This window comes from Humulus lupulus, chromosome 5 (assembly GCF_963169125.1).
Source record: "Humulus lupulus chromosome 5, drHumLupu1.1, whole genome shotgun sequence".
NCBI classification, from domain to species: domain Eukaryota; kingdom Viridiplantae; phylum Streptophyta; class Magnoliopsida; order Rosales; family Cannabaceae; genus Humulus; species Humulus lupulus.
The window spans coordinates 12,222,699-12,243,705 of record NC_084797.1 but is presented as its reverse complement, the minus strand read 5'-3'; the positions used below and the strand labels follow the sequence as shown (position 1 = coordinate 12,243,705).

General features: G+C 30.8%; 3 protein-coding genes across 4 annotated transcripts; all 3 read right to left on the bottom strand.

Annotated features, from left to right (window-relative positions):
- Positions 1-6,728: 6,728 nt before the first annotated feature.
- Positions 6,729-9,679, bottom strand: LOC133834466 (uncharacterized). The gene is made up of 6 exons (XM_062264085.1): positions 8,902-9,679; positions 8,313-8,415; positions 8,129-8,194; positions 7,840-7,995; positions 7,415-7,511; positions 6,729-6,883 (listed from the first exon to the last, which is right to left on the bottom strand). The coding sequence occupies exons 1-6, from the start codon at positions 9,386-9,388 to the stop codon at positions 6,758-6,760; spliced, it is 1,035 nt and encodes a 344-aa protein (XP_062120069.1). The 5' UTR covers positions 9,389-9,679; the 3' UTR covers positions 6,729-6,757.
- Positions 9,680-9,820: 141 nt separating this feature from the next.
- Positions 9,821-13,163, bottom strand: LOC133834465 (acyl-CoA-binding domain-containing protein 1). 2 transcript variants are annotated; one of them, XM_062264083.1, is made up of 6 exons: positions 12,318-13,157; positions 11,495-11,600; positions 11,298-11,401; positions 10,870-10,961; positions 10,562-10,659; positions 9,821-10,339 (listed from the first exon to the last, which is right to left on the bottom strand). In XM_062264083.1, exons 1-6 carry the CDS (start codon positions 12,857-12,859, stop codon positions 10,169-10,171), a joined length of 1,113 nt encoding a protein of 370 aa, XP_062120067.1. In that variant the 5' UTR covers positions 12,860-13,157; the 3' UTR covers positions 9,821-10,168. The 2 variants fall into 2 exon arrangements, with proteins under 2 accessions (XP_062120067.1, XP_062120068.1); XM_062264084.1 differs by lacking the exon at positions 9,821-10,339 and having other exon boundaries at positions 10,561-10,769; positions 12,318-13,163.
- Positions 13,164-14,639: 1,476 nt separating this feature from the next.
- On the bottom strand, positions 14,640-16,862 carry LOC133834464 (glucan endo-1,3-beta-glucosidase). Its single transcript, XM_062264082.1, has 4 exons — positions 16,565-16,862; positions 15,491-16,470; positions 14,971-15,373; positions 14,640-14,880 (listed from the first exon to the last, which is right to left on the bottom strand). Exons 1-4 carry the CDS (start codon positions 16,632-16,634, stop codon positions 14,858-14,860), a joined length of 1,476 nt encoding a protein of 491 aa, XP_062120066.1. The 5' UTR covers positions 16,635-16,862; the 3' UTR covers positions 14,640-14,857.
- Positions 16,863-21,007: the final 4,145 nt, after the last annotated feature.

The following is a 21,007-nucleotide window of genomic DNA, read 5'->3' as shown; positions in this document are numbered from 1 at the left end:
TTAAATCACCCAATTCACTTTTTTTTTTATCCTTACGTTAGAATAGAAATTAGAAAAATAAATAATTAAGATGTTTTCTTTCAACTTTCTTATAATTATGCAACTATTGAAAGACTTATTTGACACTTTTGTCCCAAAAAAAACACTTATTTAACACTTATTTTAGATTTATGATTTTGTATATAAAATAATGCACCACTAATTGACAAATTTTGGTACAATCAATTTCTGGTGACATATTTTTGTCATATTTCTGTATGTATAATAATTTCTTATAATTTATTATCCACTTCTTCTTACTAAAACATTTTTTTTCAAAAAACAAAAATTGATAACAAAATCAAAATCAAATACCTGTAGAAAATTTTAAAAAATAGGAAATACTAGGATGCTTAATATTTAGGACTCGCTAATGGCCGGAGTAAGTGGCGGCGCCACCACTCCACAGTGGTCATTGGGTCTAATTTTTTAGTGGGTTTTGAAGCCCAAGACGCAAGGAATATGGTGGTGGTGCTTCATCTCGTGGTGGCTCGAGGTGGCCAGATTGTTGGAGGAAAACCCAAAATTGCATAAACTTCGACGACCACTTTGAGGGTCTTAGGCGGCGCGTGAGGGGCTAAGCTCCAGGGGTTAGAGGTTTCGGGGGGAGGCGCGTGGCGATCGGCGGCAATGGCAATGCGGTCGTTGGGCCACGACAAAGACGAGCTAGAGAGAGAGGGAGCTTCGGGAGAGTGAGAGAAAACCGAGGAGAGAGAGAGAGAGAGTGTTTTGAGTCATTTTTGTGTTTTTTTATAATATTGAGTGATTTGAGGGACTGGAGAGAATTTGTGATTTTTTAAAATTTAAATTTTTAGGACACCCATAGTTTTTAGGACTCGCGAGTCTAGGAGGTGTTCATTAAAAAAAAATCAAACTTTAGGACACCCATAGTTTTTAGGACTCCTAAAATGTCCAGGAGCTGTTTTTAGGACTCGCATTTAGGTGAGTGTCCTAAAAAAGTGTCCTAAAAGGGTGTTTGTGTAGTAGTGAGTGGTGTTCATATAAACTGCAAACTACAATTCAGAATCCAAACCTCACTACACCAAACTGTCAAAAACTGTGACCAGTGAAACCGTTTTCGATGGTTCGGTTTAATTGGACCGCTCAACTTAATAATTTGGTCACGATTTCTAATTTTTCAAAATCAATTAAACAAGACCGGACCGTGATTCTTTTCTAAAAAAAAATAGGTTTTAGAAAGAGGACTTTACATTAAATATGGGAAAATTTTCTAAACTTTGATAAATATGGCATTTTTTTGTGTGCGTTTGATATGATATTTTATGTTTTCTTACTTTTTTATGGGATTTGTTTTCCCATATTTATGTAATAATTTATTAGTTTTACCATATTTAATTATATAATATTATTTTGGCTAATTTTGAATTTTTATGAGGGTATTTCAGTTATTGTAGGTATTATTTTTAATTTATTTTGTTGTTCAGACATTGAAAAACGATTTGTTTTCTTCTTTTCTTCTATTTTTTATCTTCTTCAATCAACATTTTCTCCGTTGTAACTGGTTACCACTATTAGAACAATTTTTATTTTCTTTTTTGTGGTAGTGATCATTTGCCATTGTCAATTTTTTTTAGTACTATGTGGTAACTGGTTATATCTATAAAAATCATTTTTATTTTTTAAGTTGTGTTGTAGTAATTGGTTACAACTACAAAAATAATTTTGATTTTTTAGTACTGTACTATTATCAAAATATCAGCTAAATTATAACTGGTTACTTAGTGAGATTTGGAGCAAAAAAAACTAATATGAAAAAATAAACTAAATTGATTGTGAAGGTAACTAGTTACAATTAGGTTTGAAAAAAAATATATAAAAAAAACTAGCTGTGATGGTAACCGGTTACCTAGCTAGACCTGAAAACAAATAGGATCCAAACAAAAAATCTAAAATGATCATAATCATAACTGGTTACAGCTATGTTTAAAAAAAAAAATAGATTTGAAAAAAAAAACAGTTACGATGGTAACTGGTTACTTATCTAGACCTAGAAAGAAAATCATATCTAAACAAAAAAAAATCTAAATTGATCGTTATTGTAACTAGTTACAACAAAGTCTGAAAAAAAAAATCAAATATGAATAAAAAGAATTAGTAACCATAGTACCTGGTTACTTATACAGGTCTGAAAAAAAAAACAGATTTAAACAAAAAAACTCAAACAACTCGTGATGGTAACTAATTACAGTTAGGGTTGGTAGAAAAAAATAATATTTAAAGTGCAAAATCAGATTTAAAATGAAAAATCAAATGTGAAAAAGAAGAATAACAAAAAAAACAACCAAAATAATAACATTAAAACCACCAGCAGCAGTAGCGACAACATCAAAAGAAGAAGAAGAACCAAAGGGCGGTGGAGCTGCATCATCATCGGGGGTGGGGGCCTGCATCTCCGACGGAGTGCGAAGGTAGTGTCTCCGGCGGAGGGCTAAGAAGAAAGAACCAAGTGGGGAATGCGAGATTGAGAAATGAGAAAATAAAGAGAGATCAATGTGAGAGAGAAAAGAATGGATGAGAAAGTCTGAAAGAGTTTTGTTAAAAATATTATAATTTATTTTTTATATTTTATGGGATTCCCATGTTTTAAACTTTTTTTTTGAAAAATTCACCATATTTTGTAGCATTTCTTTTTTGCCTACAAGTATAAAAGCTCATCTATTTTTTCACATATTTATGTAAACGTCTCTTTTAGAAATGATGGTGCAATGGTTTGAACTCTTACACTTGAGTTAATATAAAGTCTATCAAATCATCTTAAGCTAAACAGTTTAATTGTTAAGAATATATTTTTAGTAGAATTTAATTAATACACAAATTTCTAAAACTAAAAAAATATATATTAAGTCCCACATTGTTTAGAAAATAAATATTTCTTTTTCTCACTTATATAAAATGATTCAAAATATTTATAGTTGCAACAACAAAGACAATAAGTTTCTTGTAGATTTTTATGGTATTAAAAATAAAATTAAAATTATTATTATTATTTAAATATTAATTATTTTACAATAAAAAAAGTTTTGAATTTTAATGATTTAATTATATGGTTATAATTGAACCAAACTGTTTAAAAAAGTTTGGTTTGGTGATTCATTTTGAAAAAATTGTCTGAGCAATTTGGTTTCAAAAAATTTCAAAACTGCACCAATCTAAACCAAATCGTGTACACTCCTAATAGCTGAATAATTATTTAAAGAAAAAAATTGAATTATTTATTTTTCTAATATAAATAAAAAAAATAAGTTGGGTGATTTGATTATAGTAGCATAATCATGATTTATTCTTTTACAAAAATAGACATGATTTAAAAGAGAACTTATGTTATCAAATTAAAAAGAGAGTGTAAAAAGTGGTGGGCTAAAAAAATTTCTTAGCTGATAGGAGCTAAATTAGGACCCATGTCAATGGATGGGATTGTTGATCTTATGAGATAATATGAGATTGAGGCATATAGATGTGAATAGTTTTGATAGGCATTATTACATTAGCGTGTGCCTTTTCAACTAAATTCATGGGGACGAAAATTTAAATAATTAAATAAATTCAATTTTTTTTAGTAAAAGCACACTACTAAAAATTTATACATAAATGAGTAATATATATAAATATAAAAAAGTAAAATTTAAAAGTAGAAAAATATTCAACGGCGTGCTATGTTTTTAAGACATATTATTATAGGGGGTTTTTCTAGTCTACACCCTATTTTTGAATGTAATAGTGTACTCTTTAGTATTTTTATAATCCTAATTTTTTTGATGGCAGTATATATTTTGCAAAATTTTAGAAAATGTTAAATAATTTAAAATATAAAAATAAAGTTTAAACAATTTATTGGAATGGTAATTATTTTTTTTATACGCGTGTGAAATAATCTGTTTGAACTTTATTTTCAGCACCGTAAATTATTTTTAATTTTTTTAAAAATTACAAGATATTTTATATAACTACAATGTACATCATTATTAAAAAATTGAGATTATAAGGAAGTACTGGTACACCCAAAAATAGAGTGTGTATTGGAAGATTTCCATTATTATATCATTATTTAATAATGAGAACAATATTTTTTTTATTTTTTATTTTTTGCAACACATGAAATGTTTTTTCTAAAGGTTCTCTGACACACTTTACATTCTAATTCAAGTACATCCCGATTCTTCAGGAAAATAAAGTACATCCTGATTAGTGTCGTTTCAGATTATAACATTTCTTAAAATTATAATCAACATTGCTTGTCAAATGAGACTGATATTAGAAAGTGATTGAGTGATAAGGAGAAATAATTTAATTGGATCAGATTAGAGTATGAAGAAAATAATGCAAATACATAATTACACATTGTATGATTTAAGATACATTCTGTATTTTTGTCTATGTCGTTGCAAAGGTAATTGTTGTTTGACAGTGGATGTCGTTTTTTAGTCTACTTGCGTTTTAACAATTTGTTGTCGTTTTCAATTAGTGTCCGTTTGGAGTTCTTGTCGTAGTCCCCTTTTCTTTGTGTGCGATTGTTGTCGTTTTCCAATATCAGTGTCGTTTTCAGTTTGGTGTCATTTTTCGTTGTTGTCGTCATTTTACATTCATTGTCGTTTCTCTTCGCCACCAAGAAGAAGGCCATTTGTGTTTGTGACACACATAATAGAATTTATAGACTGATACCAACAATTGTGAGAAACAAATATAATAAATGGGTTTACTAATAATTATCTCAAAAGTGGGTTTTTTTTAATTAAATATTAATAATTTAAAGTAAAAATTACATAGAGTACCCATTTTAAGTGATCTCCTCTAATTTGTAACCATATTTTGAATGTTTTTATTCTTATATCCAGTATTTTAGTTACTATTTCTATTATATTATTTTTCTTGTTCAAATACTCACAACACAGTGTAATTTTCAAGTAGTATTATAAGAAATGTGATTATAAAAATGGGTAATATTAAACTAATGCATTTAGTGGCTAATTTTAGTTGATTAATCTTAAAAATAGATATTTTTCAAGTTATCCCTAACCTATATAACAACAACTACTAATAAGAATTTACTGCTCTATTTATAGAAGAGGAAATTACATTTTATATGAGATTTTTAATAGAGTGTGCAAAAATATGGTTTTTTTTTCAAAAAAAGTTAATATATGACTTTTTTTAAGAATTTTCACTTTTATGGGTTTATTTTCCCATGTTTTTGTATAAAAGTTGGTTTATGCCATAGTTTTACTCTTAATCAAATTTGGAAGGGTATTGATTATTATTTTTTTAGGTTATTTGTTTTTGTATATTGTTTTTATATTAAATTTTTCTTTGGTTGTTTTGCAAATTTTTTTTGTAATATGAATTGTTTTTAAAATTATTATTTATTAATTATAAATAATTTTTTTTTAAGATTTTTCGTTTTTTTTTAAATCCTGGGTAGGGTAACCAGTTACTTGATTGATCTTAAAAAAAATCCTAGAACTAGGTTAAATAAGATGCACCAGGAGGGGTAACCAGTTATCCTAAGATGAGTAACTTTCTGCCATAAGAGGGGTAACCAGTTACCTAAGAGGGGTGACGAGTTACTCATATTAAATATGAAAAGAAACATCAAATTTGAAGGAAAAAATGGAAGAACACTTCATTAAAAAAGGAATAAGAAGTAACTATGATTTTAGTAACATAAGTAACTAGTTACCATAAAGAAACCATAAATATACACACACCAAAACGTGAAAGTAACTAGTTATGCTCAGAAATATACACACAAAGAATGTGAAGGTAACCGGTTATCCATTCACGTTTTCATATTTTTATTAGTTTTCTTTCCAAATTTTGGTATTCCTATAAGTGTTATAGTAAAAAGAAAATGCTGAAAAAATTGTTTTGAATTTTTTTTACATATAGTGGAAAAAACTATAAAAAAATTTACAATAATAAATTAAAAAAATAGTAGAATAATTATGTAATGTTAAAATATATGTGTGAAAAATATATATATATAATGAGAAAAGAATAAATACAAAAATAAAAATAAAAACAAAAGAAATTATGAATGAAAGAAAAATAGATGAATAAATAAGAATGAAAAGAAGAAGAAGGAAAATAATGGAAAAAATGAAAAGAAAAAAAAAAGAAATATGTGTGAAAAAAGAAAAAAAAAAAGAAGGAGAAAATAACAAATACAAAATGAAGAAAAAATAGAATGAAAAAAACTGAAAAAATATGAAAAAAAAACAAAACAATACAAATAAAAGAAAAAAAATAGATAAATAAATAAAAATGAAAAAAAGAAGAAGAAGAATGAGAAAATGGAAAGAAAAAAAAATATAAAGGAAAAAATTAGTAGAAAAATTAGAAAAAATGGAAGAAAAAAAACAAGTAAGGAAAAAAAAAAGAAAAAATAATAAAAAAATGATGAAAAAAAATAAAATTAAAATTACCTTCAAAATAAAAAAAATATATAACTATAATAAAAAAATGTGACATTTCAATATTTTAGCTAGCTACTAATTGTGTTTTCCATATTTTAATTTTTTTCTTTAATAAATTTCTCATACAAATTAAAAAAAATATAACTTCCATATTTTTGCACATTAATAATATAAAAGCCATATTTTTTAAAAATTATCTTTATAAAATTGAAAAAAAGCAGGGCCCAAAAAATGGTGAACTATTTACATTATGAAGTTAAAATTACCCATTAATTAATAATAAGAATTTATAGTTCATCATGAAAATCATCCTCAAAATCTTCATAAGTATCATCATAAACTGTGCTGTAAAATATATACTCGTGGTTCAACATCTCATCAAGTGTCAACTTTCCATCCTTGTTATCATCAGCCTGATAATAACTCCAATAAACCAAATTCACCATTATTTTAACTTAGAACATGTATATTAATATATGCATATATATATATATATATTGGACAATTTTTATATTGGGCTTCACTTTTAAGCCCCTATCGATGGTGCTCTTCAGTGTTATCGATCCGTGAACAGATTTCGACACGATTTTTTTTTATGACCGTGTATATTGTAGTTGTTTAGAGCATCCTGCCAATTTTAAAAAAATTCTGAATACCGAAAACTAGGTTCAAACATGTTTTCCACGCGTATAAACAAAATAGTCACGCGTGCAACATGTTTGAATTTAGTTTTCAGTACTCTAAACTATTTAGAATTTTTTGAAAATTTACAAGATGCTCTAAATAGCTAAAATATACACGATCATTAAAAAACAATTGCGTTGAAATCTATTCATGGGTCAAGAACACTGGAAGTCCCACCAATAGGGCTTAAAGTGAAACCCCTATATGGAAATTGTCCTATGTATATATAAGCAAGAAATACAAGGGAAGGCATAACTTACCTCCTTCATTAAGTAATCGGCATAATATTTAGCATAGGAGAGTTCTCCAGGATGAAGGCAATTGAATATGGGAATCAGTTCTTCAACTGCCAAAAGCCTGTCAAATACATAATATATGGAATATTAGTTAGTGTTGTATCACCAAAAACCACCCTTGGTTAGGGTTTCTTCTTTTATTTTCGACATGTATATATAGGATCTATCTTGTGTTATGTTAGGTGATGTATCTCTTTATTAATCTTTAAAAACTTAAGTTCATTAAACTAAGTACAGAGTACATTATATTTTAATTTAAGTACAAAAATAGAGCCTACAAAATATATTGGGATACAATACATTCTGTATTTTATAAAAATTAAGGGACAAAATCCATAGCCATATATACATATATATTATGTTATATTATATTATATGTATGTATATACTTGTCTTTGTTCACGTCTAGCTCTGCAAACTTCTCTTCAGCTGAGGATACTTGAAGCCAAGAAGTTTCATACTCCATGTAATTCTTGTAGATTTCATAAGCATAGTCACAAAATTCCACGAAATTTAGTTTGCCATCTTTGTTAGAGTCCATTCTCCTGTATGCATATTAAATTACACAATAAATATCAAATTATATTTTTATATATATATATTTATGATTGTCATTTTTCTGAACTTGAAACATAGAAAAAATATGAATATAATTAATAATAATCCAATTGTATGTACTCTAGTTTTTCTGCCAACAGCCATTTTTGAATTTCTTCATTGTCACTATCTTCTGGATGCAACAAACTGCATTAATGAACAAAAGATTGTATTATTGCTTGGACTTCATTTATTTAAGATTAAGATTTTGCATATATATATAATTTGTGAAATGAGAAAGAAAGTTTTGCTAATCGTTTATTACTCTTTGAATTCATTAAATGAAAGGGTTCCATTGTGATCAATGTCAGCATTGATGAACTGTTGTTTCCACCATCCAGCTTCTCCATGGCCCATGCCATTTTTCTCTGTTACAATACCTCTTTTAATCTCAATACAAAACATATAATTTATATATATGAGAATTTTTCTATAGAGACTTCACTTCAAGCTTTACATGTAGGGCTCTCAGTGTTTATAACCCGTAAACAAGTTTTGGTGCGATTTTTTTTTATGACCGTGTATATTGTAGCTATCTAGAGCATCCTGCAAATTTTCAGAAAATTCCGAATAGTTTACAGTATCGAAAACTAGGTTAGGTTTGTTGCACGTGTGACTAATTTTTTTTATGCATGTGGAAAACAATATGTTTGAACCTAGTTTTCGGTACTGTAAACTATTCGAAATTTTCTGAAAATTTACAGAATGCTCTAAATAGCTACAATATACACGATCATAAAAAAAATCGTGCCGAAAACTGTTCACGGGTCGAGAAACACAGTCCGGGCTTAAAATGAATTATCCAATATATATATATATATGATAACAAAACTCATCATAAGAAAAAGAATTACCTATATCTTCATCTGAAAATTGAGGCAGGTACTCAAGGAAAGAAATGGCCCCATCTCCATTCTCATCATGTGATATCATTTCCTTCCTAGTCCTGTGATTCAGTCTCTCCACGGCCATATCTCTAATCCAAGAATTCAGCTCTAAAGAACTGACGAACCCATCTTCTGGTGCTTTGTCTAACATAGGGAACACTACGAGTAGCCTCAACGTGATGTTCAACGTTCCTTCTTCGTTTATGTATTGGTTCACATCATCACCATCCTCATCCTCATCGGCAACAACATTATTTGATGATCCTTTTCCCTCTGAGTACCTTTCCATTTTCGCAACAAGAGGGTCAAATACCAAGGCCTGGGATCTGTTCCCGAATCGGCGGTTCAGGCGGCCGAGATGGCCACGGCTGCTGAGGTGGTGGTCGGAGGGGCCTAAGGTGATGAGGAGGACGAAGGCAGCGGCCACAAGGGCATAGACCACTGCCTTCGCCATGTTAAGGGCACCACAAAAATGGGATCAGAATGGAGCTGGCCTTTTAAGGGTTAACGGTTAAAAGTGGAAGGTACATAAATTCATGATGTAACGGCTTGGCTTGATTTGAGTTGTGTTGGAAATCTTAACCAGAGATGTAGCCCAACCAAGCTAATAATAGTGATTGATCAACAAAATAATGGTTTTTTTTTTAGTATATATATTAACTTTCGACACATAAACAAGGTGCTTTTACCTTTCAAAAGGGACCACCTAAATAAACTACCATTGTTTTTCTTTTTCATTTTTGATAAACAAAAAACTATATTGAAACGGAAACATAGTAAACAGAGAGCAGTATGTTATTCACCACATGGGGATGAACATCCCAGAAAGACAAAACACCAGAAATCTACTGTGCGTAGATTCATAGATCTTGGGAACCAACAAATGTGAGCATTAAAACAATAACTACCATTGTTATTGCTGTTCCAAGCATTGTACATACATCACTTCGGTTTAAGTTTAGACACTTGTAAGGAGTAAGGTACTCTGTGATTTTTCATATCTACTAAGGATCAAGTTGAGCAGTCGACCAAAATACACGTGTCAACTCTATGCAAATGCCAAAGAAAATGAAAGAACATATCTTTTTTGCTATTGACCCAGTGGAACCTTATCCTTCCTTGTAGAAAAGAGAAAAAAACATAAGGCTCTAAATTAGTATATTATCATGATATTAAAGGGTGGTGGTTCTTGTACATTGCCATATACAACCAGACTTTTTTTTATAAGTGACTACTACTCCTTTGAGTGTTGCATCCAAGGCCAGTTTGATTCACAAAGATCACATGGAGAGTTGCCATCATTGTCTTTTAGATTGATGTCTGCATTTTGCTTCACGAGATATTCAGCAATGGCTTCTCTCTCACACATAGTGGCGTAATGCAATGGGGTCTGCCCTTCATTGTCCTTCCAGAAGAAAATTACAGAATTTTAGCAAGGAAAATATAATGCCAGATCCTGGCATTTCGTTGTTAACGGAACTGTTTTCAAATCATTATTTCCAGGTACTGCCAAAAAAAATTTCCTATGTTCCCCTACGCACGCTTGGGCAGTGGAAGGATGGCGAAAGAAATGTAAAGGTTCTCTAGAACAAGTCTTTCTAGGAAATAAAATTTTGGATTCCCATACCTGTGCATTGATATCAGCATTCTTACTAACAAGGAGTTCCGACATGTTAAGGTGACCACGATCTACAGCCCAGTGCAATGGAGTTCGACCCTCGCTATCTGTATAATTTCAGCAACTGCTTCAGGTCCTATGCAATATGTGCATGCAGATAATTTTTCAGCCAAAAAGTTCACCAGGAGCTCGTGAAAGGTTCCACAAGTCTGAGGAGCTTATTGGTTGAAAATCAAACTAAATTATGTGGGTGTTCAAGAAGAAAAAAAATATAAGTGGATAAGGAAAAGAAGTAGGTAACAGATGAAATAACAAACCCTTCAGATTCACTGGTACACCACTTTCAATGCTTTTGAGCAAATTGTCCACTTCTCCTTCTCTGGCAAAAGCATGAATAGCATCCATCTTGCTGAAAAGTAATAGTACTTATTAGAATTCTAGAACAGTTGCCAAGAAAATTAAGTACCGGTGAACTAAAGATACATACATCAATACAATCAGAAAACCATAATATCCCTAGAAACAACGGGACATAATAAAAGATGTGTCTTTTGATTTTATAATTTCTGAAAGAGAAATTAAGCAGCTTTCTTACACTGCTCTCTGTGTAAGTACCAGTGATAAGTAGCCTTCCACAACATACATTTCATTTACATTAATGTGCAGAAAACAACTAGTAATATAATCCTATTTTAGAAAACTGTAAAATACCAAGTTATACGTTTTAAATTTCTAAGAATCTTACAAATCATTTGCAGATTCCTCCTCGTAAACAAAGGTGCTGAAAACTGGTCCCATTGGTCCTCTGGAACCATTACTAGGTCCATCATTATCTCCACCCCTGCTCTTCTAATTATCATAGATGAAGTACACAGAGTAAACACGTGAACAGGAATGCTAAAGAAATAAAGGTAGAATTAGAAAAGAGAATTATAATCTCACCACATTTGCACCTGCCAGCCATGTAGGATACAGCTCTGTAACAATATCAATGTACTTCTGCATTGCTTCTTCTGGTGGCATGGCACCCAGTTTCTGCCATGCTTGCCTAGAATGATGATCCAGAAATAACTTTCAAACCATCATTGAATTTAATTTTTCCCCAATCACCAAACATATAAATGTAGGTAATCATTAAGTGTTAAAACAAAAACAGTATTACTCAAATGAGGACCAAAAAATGAAATGAATTTAATGCTACTGCTATGTTAGGAAGTGGAACTAAACTAGTACCAACCAATGAACTCTGACCATTAAATTTCATAATAATGGTCTTCGCAATCATAATTTTCACCATATTCTATTTCTCAAAATTGTTCAATTCCCAAAAATCCACCTTTGTTAAACACCTATCACAACATTTATGATGAAACAACAGACTAAGCCTAATTCCCCCCTTCAAAGTGAAATGTATTATAATCACTTCCTATGCATAAAGTATCGTGCTTAACAACATCTGGGTACTATTGATTTCCACGTTCCAACATCCTTTTACATAAACTGTTAACAATTTGAATTATTTACCACATCTAAATGATTAACATGTTCCTTTCACGTTTTGACCTTCTTCATTAGTCTTAATTAGTCTCACATCTCAATCTCAGCATGTCAAGTATCAGAATTTCTTACAAATTGAAACCCGGAGAATTCCTAAATTACGCAATAAAGTAAAACATCCACACAATACGCGCTATCATTATAGTAAAACAAAACCCACAAAAACCCAATCAAACGAAAATTAGTATTGGCAACAGTGAAGCTGTACCATTTGGCGCGAGCAGTCATTTTAATTGCCGATGGCTGAGGTGCACTGCAAGGGCCTTCGGTGGCAATTTTGTAGAGTCCATAAAGCTGCAACTGCACATCATTGGAGACCTTCTGTGTCGAGAGCCGATCAGCCGCCGCCGCCGCCACAAAAGCCGTAGCAGCACTGAACATCTCATCCAATTCCGTGCTCTCCACTCCCTCCCAATCATCATCGTCGTCATCCTCATCCTCGTCATCAAACTCGTCACTACCAGCTACGCTCTCATTCCTAACGCTACCGTGCTCCGCAATCACAGAATCAACATCGTGCGTCCCGCCCAAATCTCCGGAACCTCCCGCGGCCGAGCGAGAAGATTCGTCGTGAGTCTCGTCGGGTCCGGATTCGGATCCGGGGCGAAGTTGATCGTCCTGGGTGTGGCTCCGAGTGAGGGTGAGATTGTCTTCCTTGAAAGATGTAACTATGGAGATGAGCTTGGCGAGGAGGTAAGAGAAAATGAGGCCAATTAAGATTGATTGAAGCAGCTGTTGCCAATCGGCCATGGTTAGGGTTTTTGATTAGGAAACAAACTAAAACCCTAGAAATTAGACCATGAATGAGTGAAGATCAAAACCTAGAATTTGAGAGAGAGAGAGCCGGAGGGAACAAGGAGCTGTTCTAAGCTGAGCTGTAGTGAGCTGGCTATTTATATCTGTAGTGGAAAGAGCGAGGCTCGTGGTCGTCGTTATCGGTAGATAATGCGCAGTGCGCACCGGACTGGTCGCCAAAATCGTATACGCGCCGGTCTAGTTTAGATCGGTGAACTTTAACTTACTATAGGAGAGGAGAAAACGAGGAAATAAAATAGTTCATTTGTGAAATCATTTATTTTCCTTTATGTCTTCATTAATTATTTATGTAATAAATTTATGTGTGGGTCTATTTGTACTTTTTTTATCTTTCAACTTTTAAATATATTATTTTGATAAATTAATATAAATATTCCCCTTAAATATTAAAAAATAAAATACTTTTTATATGGTTTTATTCTTAATAGAATTGATTTATTTTTAATTAATAGTGACCAACGTGCTTTAGCTTTTTTTAAGCAATAAACATTAACGTGGAACTTTTGTAATTATTTACTAATTGATAATTTGTACTAATTTTTTTCAAAGGTGAGTAATGAATATTTTAAAAATTCATATAGAGAAGGGGATATATCTAGAAGAACCTAATTTATACATTAATTTTTTTAAAAAAAAAAAAGTCTTAATACATCTATTTTAATAGCATTATTTTTAACCAAATTTGTATAGTTTGGGTAATAGTTAAAAAAAATGAACTTTGAAATTTAGCATAAAATTTGAAACTTTTGAATTGATATCTTCCATCTTGGTATAAAATAGGGATATTCACAAAATATCCCATCTAAATTAATTCAATTGGCAAAGTAGTGCAAATTGTATTGGATGCACTTTCATAAGAAAGTAATCAATCCTATCGTATGCCCATCTATTTATATATATATATTAAAAAAATCTAATATTTAAATATTTAGAAATAAAAATATTAATATTTTAAAAAATTAATATATAATAATTAAACAATTGTGTCGTTGAAAGTTATACGCTTGCTTCATATATTTATATTTATTTTGTTATTGAAGATTTAAGCTTTAAGGAGCTTAGTGTCTGCAATTGGAGTTTATTTATTTGTTATTGCATATTTAATTTTTTTTTAAATATATATTTTATTTTAATATTTACTTGATTTTTTGGTTACAAGAATATAATATATATTTTAGAAAAAATTATTAAATAATTTAATATTAAAAAAATATGCACTAAAATAACCGATCTAATCTGTACTATTGTAAATTGAATTGTATTGAATTTGAGTTATTATATGAATTGGATCGAATCTTAAATAAAAAAATATGTACTTAGTGCTAATTGAATAAATTATGAACAAAATAGTGCAAATTGTATTAAATGAGTGCCCATAATATAAAGAAAAAAAATACAAACTAAAAATATAATTGTTGGTCCTAAAATTTTAATTTTAGTAATTATGTATCACATAATTTTGTACGAGTTAAAAATCTTTTATGCTAGTAAAAACTATAACATTCAAATGTTCTACATCTTATAACATCTGAATATATTTAGAAAAAAAAATGTTTAAATCAATCAATTTGTTTTCTTTAAATTTATTTGGTGAACTTTTTATTATTGAAAAACCTTAATTTTAAGAAATTATTAATTCCCAATGCTAATTATTGTAAATTGACTTTTCCCTTGAAATTTAGATATCAAATCAAACCACATAATACTCCACGAGTCAGTTGGACAGTATGTATTATTAATTTTGTACGTGTATGACTTTCAGCCCAACAAAAATAGAAACAAAAAAAAAAGGAAAAATATTATGAATTTTATTTAATTTTTATATAATTTGTATCGTATAATAATTAGAGGAAAAAGAGTTATCTAAGGTTGCACGAGTGTGAACAAAAACAAAACTAGATTTATTCCCATTAGAATTTTCTTCAGCGTCAGTCAATATTTGCATTTTCCATAGCCTGTATTTTAAAAATAAGTAACAATAAATATAAATAAATTATAAAAATAAAAATACGTTAAAATAATATGATACCAAAAAGCATACATACTTGGATCAACGTGGGAGATTGCTCCAGTTTTCTCGAAATCACAAGCATAGCCGTTCGTTCCCATTACTTGGTAATACAAGTTCATGGCATAAGCTGCATGGGCTCTGACTGAGTTGGGTAAAAAGCACGGCCCACCTTCTTGGATTGGGCCACAATCTAAGCCCAGCCCACACACATAATCAATATTCCTTTGCAAGTCTTCCGAATCCGCCGCCATTTTGGGTAGACACCAACCTTTCCCTCTGCCTCTCCCCTCCTCATTCGGTGGTGGCGACGGAGTCTCCGGTGACGGCGCCACTGGTCCTGCGCTTGGGCCTGGGCTTGAACTTGGTCCTGGGCTTTGTCTTGGGCTTGGGCTATGCCCTGGGTCTTGAATTGGATCAACAGGTACGGACGATCGAGCCTGTCATACAATAGACAAGGCGAAAAACCAATCAAGCAAAATGACCAAAACGACGACGATTATCAAAGATATTTTTGGGTGGTTTTTATCTACAACAGCGGCGTCTACTACTACTACCGTGGGCCGTAAAATTCCAATGTCGTATACTGGCGTAAAATCGGGCCTGAAAAGCCCAAAGTTCCTCTCGCATGTTGGGCCGGGCTTGAGATTCTCATTAAAGAGAGCAAATATGTAAGTCTCGAAAGTCCGGTTCGGCATGAGGGGCGTGCCTGAACCAGAAGTCACGTGATGCAAAAGGTTCCCGTTGTACTCCGCCGCTGTGGTCGGATCGACTCCGATCTGGGGCAAATCTCCGTCTGAGGGCCAACCCGTTTCGGCGATCACGATATCGAGATCCGAAAACCCCAAAACCTTCATGGCCGAATACACGGCGTCTAGCTGAGCGTCCAACATGTTGCTATATTTGAGCTCTGTGTTTTGGTCAACGACACCGGCGTTGACTCGGAACAGAGCGTAATCTATCGTTTCCGGCGACGACCCGAAAAAGGGGTACGGGTTCACCATGAAAGGCGAGTCGGTCGACTGGAGAAAACCCAGTAGGGGTTTAAGCACATGGATGTCGTAGCCTTGCCGGAACTTTCCCGTCGACGGAGGACTCGAAGAGGCGAGAATTCCGAGGGAGTGAGGGGTGGAGACCTTGATTCGGCGGTCGAGTCCGGCGTCGACGAGGGCGGCGTGGAGGGTTTCCATGGCGGGGACGAGGGAGGCGATTAGGAGCTTGTTTGCGGTGGCCAAGACTTCGTTGCCCATTAAGATTCGGACTATGTTGGTTGCCGGGAGGTAGGGTTGGACGGTGGTTTTGAGCCATTGTTGGGCTGAGGCGAGCTTCGTGAGACGTGGGATTTGATCGTTGGGGATAGTAATGGTGAATGAGATTCCAGTGTGAGCAAAAGCTTTGAGGATTTCTGGGTTTGCGTCGAATAGTCGAATTCGGTTGATAATGGTGGATTTTACAAGGAATTGTGCCACTTCAGCTGGTGGTGGAAGATCATCTGCTACAGTTCCATAGTTAACCCCAATACCTCCTCCTTCAGCTCCTACTTAGCATAAAATCAAACCATTAATTAAATCTATATTATATATATATATATACATTGATAATCTCATGCGTGTGTATATTTATGTACGTACCTGGATGGAAAGAAGAGACGGTGAGAAGAAGCAAAAGAGCGAACCCCAGTGGATGAAGAGGAGTTTCCATAACTGGGTAGTGAAGAAGATGAACAATGTCAGAGGTGGTTGTAGGTGGATGGTAGAGGAAGCCATTGGTGAAGAAGAAGTAACCAGAAGATATGCTTTGCTTTGGAAATGGGAGATTTTGATATCTTGTTGGTAAGGGTTTAGTATATACAAGATTGATTTGTGGCAGACATATTATATGCTTTTTCTTGGGGATCAATCACTTTGAGTACTACTTCATCTTTTCCTTTGAAACTTTTTACCATTACAATTATATATGACTGAAATGATGATCTTGGTTGCAGTAAGATTTAACTATTGAAAAAACTTAAGTCTTGAACTTTTTATGATTAATTAATTGAAATTGGTTATTGCAGAATGCAGACTCTGTACTAGCCTAAACTTTTGTCATGCTTTGATTCGACAAAATTGGTCGGGAATAGCCTTTTCTTAGGACGGAGGAGAAGGTATATATGATCCAAATAGGAAGCATATATGCTAATCTAAAAGGATAATTGTGGCAAAAGTGGGTTTTGTACGGGCATATACCAAAAGTTTATTTTTAGTGGCAAAAGTACTCAAAGTCAGTAAAACTGTAATTCCGTCAGCCTCCTCTGTTAGGCAGACACGTGTCACGTTTTTATTGGTCCAAATCATAATTATTTTTAAACATCGGGTACTTATGCCGCGTACAAAACCCAAACATTGGGTACTTATGCCGCAAATATCCCTAATATATTATTGAGTTGGACCAATCACGAAGTGACACGTGTACACTCAGATGTAACTAACAGAGGAATTCAAACAGAATAACACTTTTTGGGACTCTGGGTACTTTTGCCACTAAAAATAAACTTTGGGTCTATGCCGCGTACAAAACTCAAACTTTGAGTACTTTTGCCACAATTATCCCAATCTAAAAATATTATCTTGTTCGAGCGTTTTAGCTTGAATAAAACGTGTGATTTTTATTTGTTGAAAAAAAATTCTAATTCAAGTTTTTTTTAGTCAGAATTTCTAATTATAATGAATTAGAGAACATATCTTTTAGTGTAATTGTAAATGTATACATGGAGGAAATAAATTGTGTTATGCCTTCACATGTTTTAGTCTCCTCGTAATCTATTTTAATCCCGACTCTATCTTCATTCCTGCATACTTCGTCATGGGGCGAAAAAATCCCACAATAAGCTATTTATTGAAAAAATAAATAAAAAAATACAAATTACATTAAAAATAAAAATAAAAATATTAAATATATGAAAAAATACTAAAAATAAATAAATAAACTCCCAAATAAATTCTTACCACTAAACTGTTTCGCTGATAATCTCTTACATCAATAAAAACAAAATACAATTTTATAATGCTACAAAATGAAAAACCTCATAAATAGGTAAGATTGGTTCGCGATTAGAAAATTATATTTTTGAAAAGTAAGATTCTGAAATGAAAATCTGAATTTAGTGACCAAAAACATGTTTCTGAAAATGTGATTGGTTCAATGTCAGTAAACTATTTTTGAGTTTTAATAAACTGAATCTGTGATTGGTATTAAATTTGAAAATATAACATCAACTAAATATGTGGGATTTTGGAAAATATTTTTACAAAACTGAGAAAATGAGATTTTCTTGTATTCAATTTTTCTTAACAAATTTTGAATACATATTTAAATTTGATTTTAAAAAACAAACCATCAATCACTAATTATAATGAATTTCACTAATTTTAAGTATTTAAAAACATAAAATTGAATCATAATAAAATACCAATCAAACCCGAAATGATCCCAGTTTTCCCAAAAAAATAACAACAACAGAAACCAAAAAAGAAGATAAAGGGGCCCGTATGGGATAAGAAAAAAATTGGAAATGAAAACGGAGTCAAAAAGGGAAAACACATAGGGTCCGTTTGGTAAAATTTTTGTTTTTGAATTTTTTAAACACAAAAATATAAATATAATTTTATTTTTGTTTCTTTATTTTTAAAAAATAAAAATATGTTTGATAACTATTTTTGTTTTTTGTTTTTAAAAACAAAAAATAATAAACGCGTTTGATAACTTTTATTTTTATTTTTTGTTTAACAATATAAAGTGTTGGTTTGAAGAAGAGAAGAAAAAAAGAAAGAAAAAATTGAAAACTGTTTAAAAAAAATTTAAAAGTGAAAAAATTCTATTTTCAAAATTTAATAAATTTAAATTAAAATTAAAAAAAATAATAAATAAAAATAGAATTATCAAACACAATTTTATGTTTAATTTTCAAATTTTTAATTAAATAAATAAATAACTAATTTTTTAAGTGTTATCAAACAACACCGTAATTGACAAATGGGTTATGCTAAAACTAAAAAAAAAAAAGTAGTGTCTTAAATATTTAAAAAAAAAAAAAGAATTGGAGAAAAAATAATACTGATATGGTAAATGATATAATAATTCAAAAAGGCATAATAACGAATCATTTAGGATTGATGTTTCAATTTTGTTATTTAGGGACAATACTATTTTCTCGTTAATTTTTTTTCTTTTAATTATTCTTTTATGTTTTAAGGGTGAGTAAGTAATAATGTTAGATAATTTTATTAATATTTAACAAAGAGCACTATTACCTTGTGCTGTTAAACACTGTCTACTAATACAAATTGACCCAACAATATAATTTTATTTTAAATAAATGGCATTTTTGTCTCTCAAACTATGACCACTCGATAATCGTGCCCTCAAATGATTTGCAATGTTAAAATTCCTTCTGAATTATGCACGTTACTGAAATATGGGAATTCTGTTAGATTTCGTTCTAGGTGGCTAACGGATTGAAGATGTAGTATTTTGTCTCTTGATGTGGCAGTGCCATGTGTAGAATAATTAGAAATTTTGCCCCCCGAACTTTGACCACTACCAAATTTTGCCATTTTTATTAAGACTATTATTTTTTAAAAAATATATAATTAAATCCTTAAAAATTAAAAAAAAAATCATTTTAAAAGATTAAGAAAATAATCAATACTAAAAGTTTCAAATTAATTAAATAAAATTCAAATACTCAAAAAATAAAAATCTAATTAATAGCAAATAAATTTTTTTTACTTTTTCATTTCTTTTACAATATAAAATAAATCATATAACAAAGCTTTTTCCCATTTGTCCTCCTCTTAAATTAAAATTTTTATTTATTTATTTAAGTCTTTCGCCCACCTCTTTAATTAAATTTTTTTTCTTTGATTTAGTATTTATTGTAAATGTTTATTCTAAAATATTTTTAATTAATATTGTAAAAGAAAAAGTAAAAAAGAGTTATTTGTTGATAATTAAAAAATTTTATTTATTAAGGATTTAGTTATTATTTTTAAGAAAAAACATATATATTTTTTATAAAAGGGGTATAATTTGGTAGTGGTCAAAGTTCGGGGGAAAAATTGATAATTATTCTACACATGTCACTGCCACATCAACAGACAATATGTTACGTCATCAATCTGTTAGCCAAATAGGACGAAATCTAACAGAAGTCTCATATTTTAGTAACATACATACTTCGGAGGGAATTTTTAACATCGTGAATCATTCAGGCGGCACGATCATACAATGGTCATAATTCGGGAGGCAAAAATACTATTTATTCTTTTTTTTTTATGTGAGCTCACATATGTCTAATTGTGGTACCCAATATATTGAATGCTCCTTAATATTTTAGTTTAAAAGCATAAATTTGGAAGAAATGATCTTTAAATGAGTACTTCTATTGGTATCCTCTTCTATTTGAATAAGTAGGATTTTTTTCCTCAATTATTACCACTTGTAATTCGTTCACCTTGAATTTTTCACGTTGTTAAAAATTCCCTCGAACTATGTACCGTTATCGAATTATGAGACTTCTTTTAGTTTTTGGGTGACGTGGCTAACAGAAAGTTGATTTGGTTTGGCATTGACGTGACATTGCCACGTGTATAATTCAATTAAAAAATTAATAACAAAAAAATATATTTTTAAAAAAGAATTAAAAAGTTATATATATTTTTTTTACTTCTTTTTTTCCTTTTTTATTTAAATATTTTTTACTTATTTTTTATTTAAATATTGAAAAAATTAAAAATACAATAGTAACATTAATAGTATTTTATTTGAACTATTTGTTTTAGTTTTATTTGCATGTACAATAAATTTCTTGTCAGATTATGCTTCAATTTTTTTCGCTCAGAGATGGTGAATTGTAAAAATTAAACAAATAAAAAATAATAATATTTTATGAATTGGAGTTGAAAAGTATGATTATAATAAATTTGTAAATTAATAAAGAATAGTTACCATTTTCGCCCCCCTAACTTATGACACTACCAGATCCCTCCTAAAATATACGTCATGAAATATATCATTTACAGAAATATGGTCAT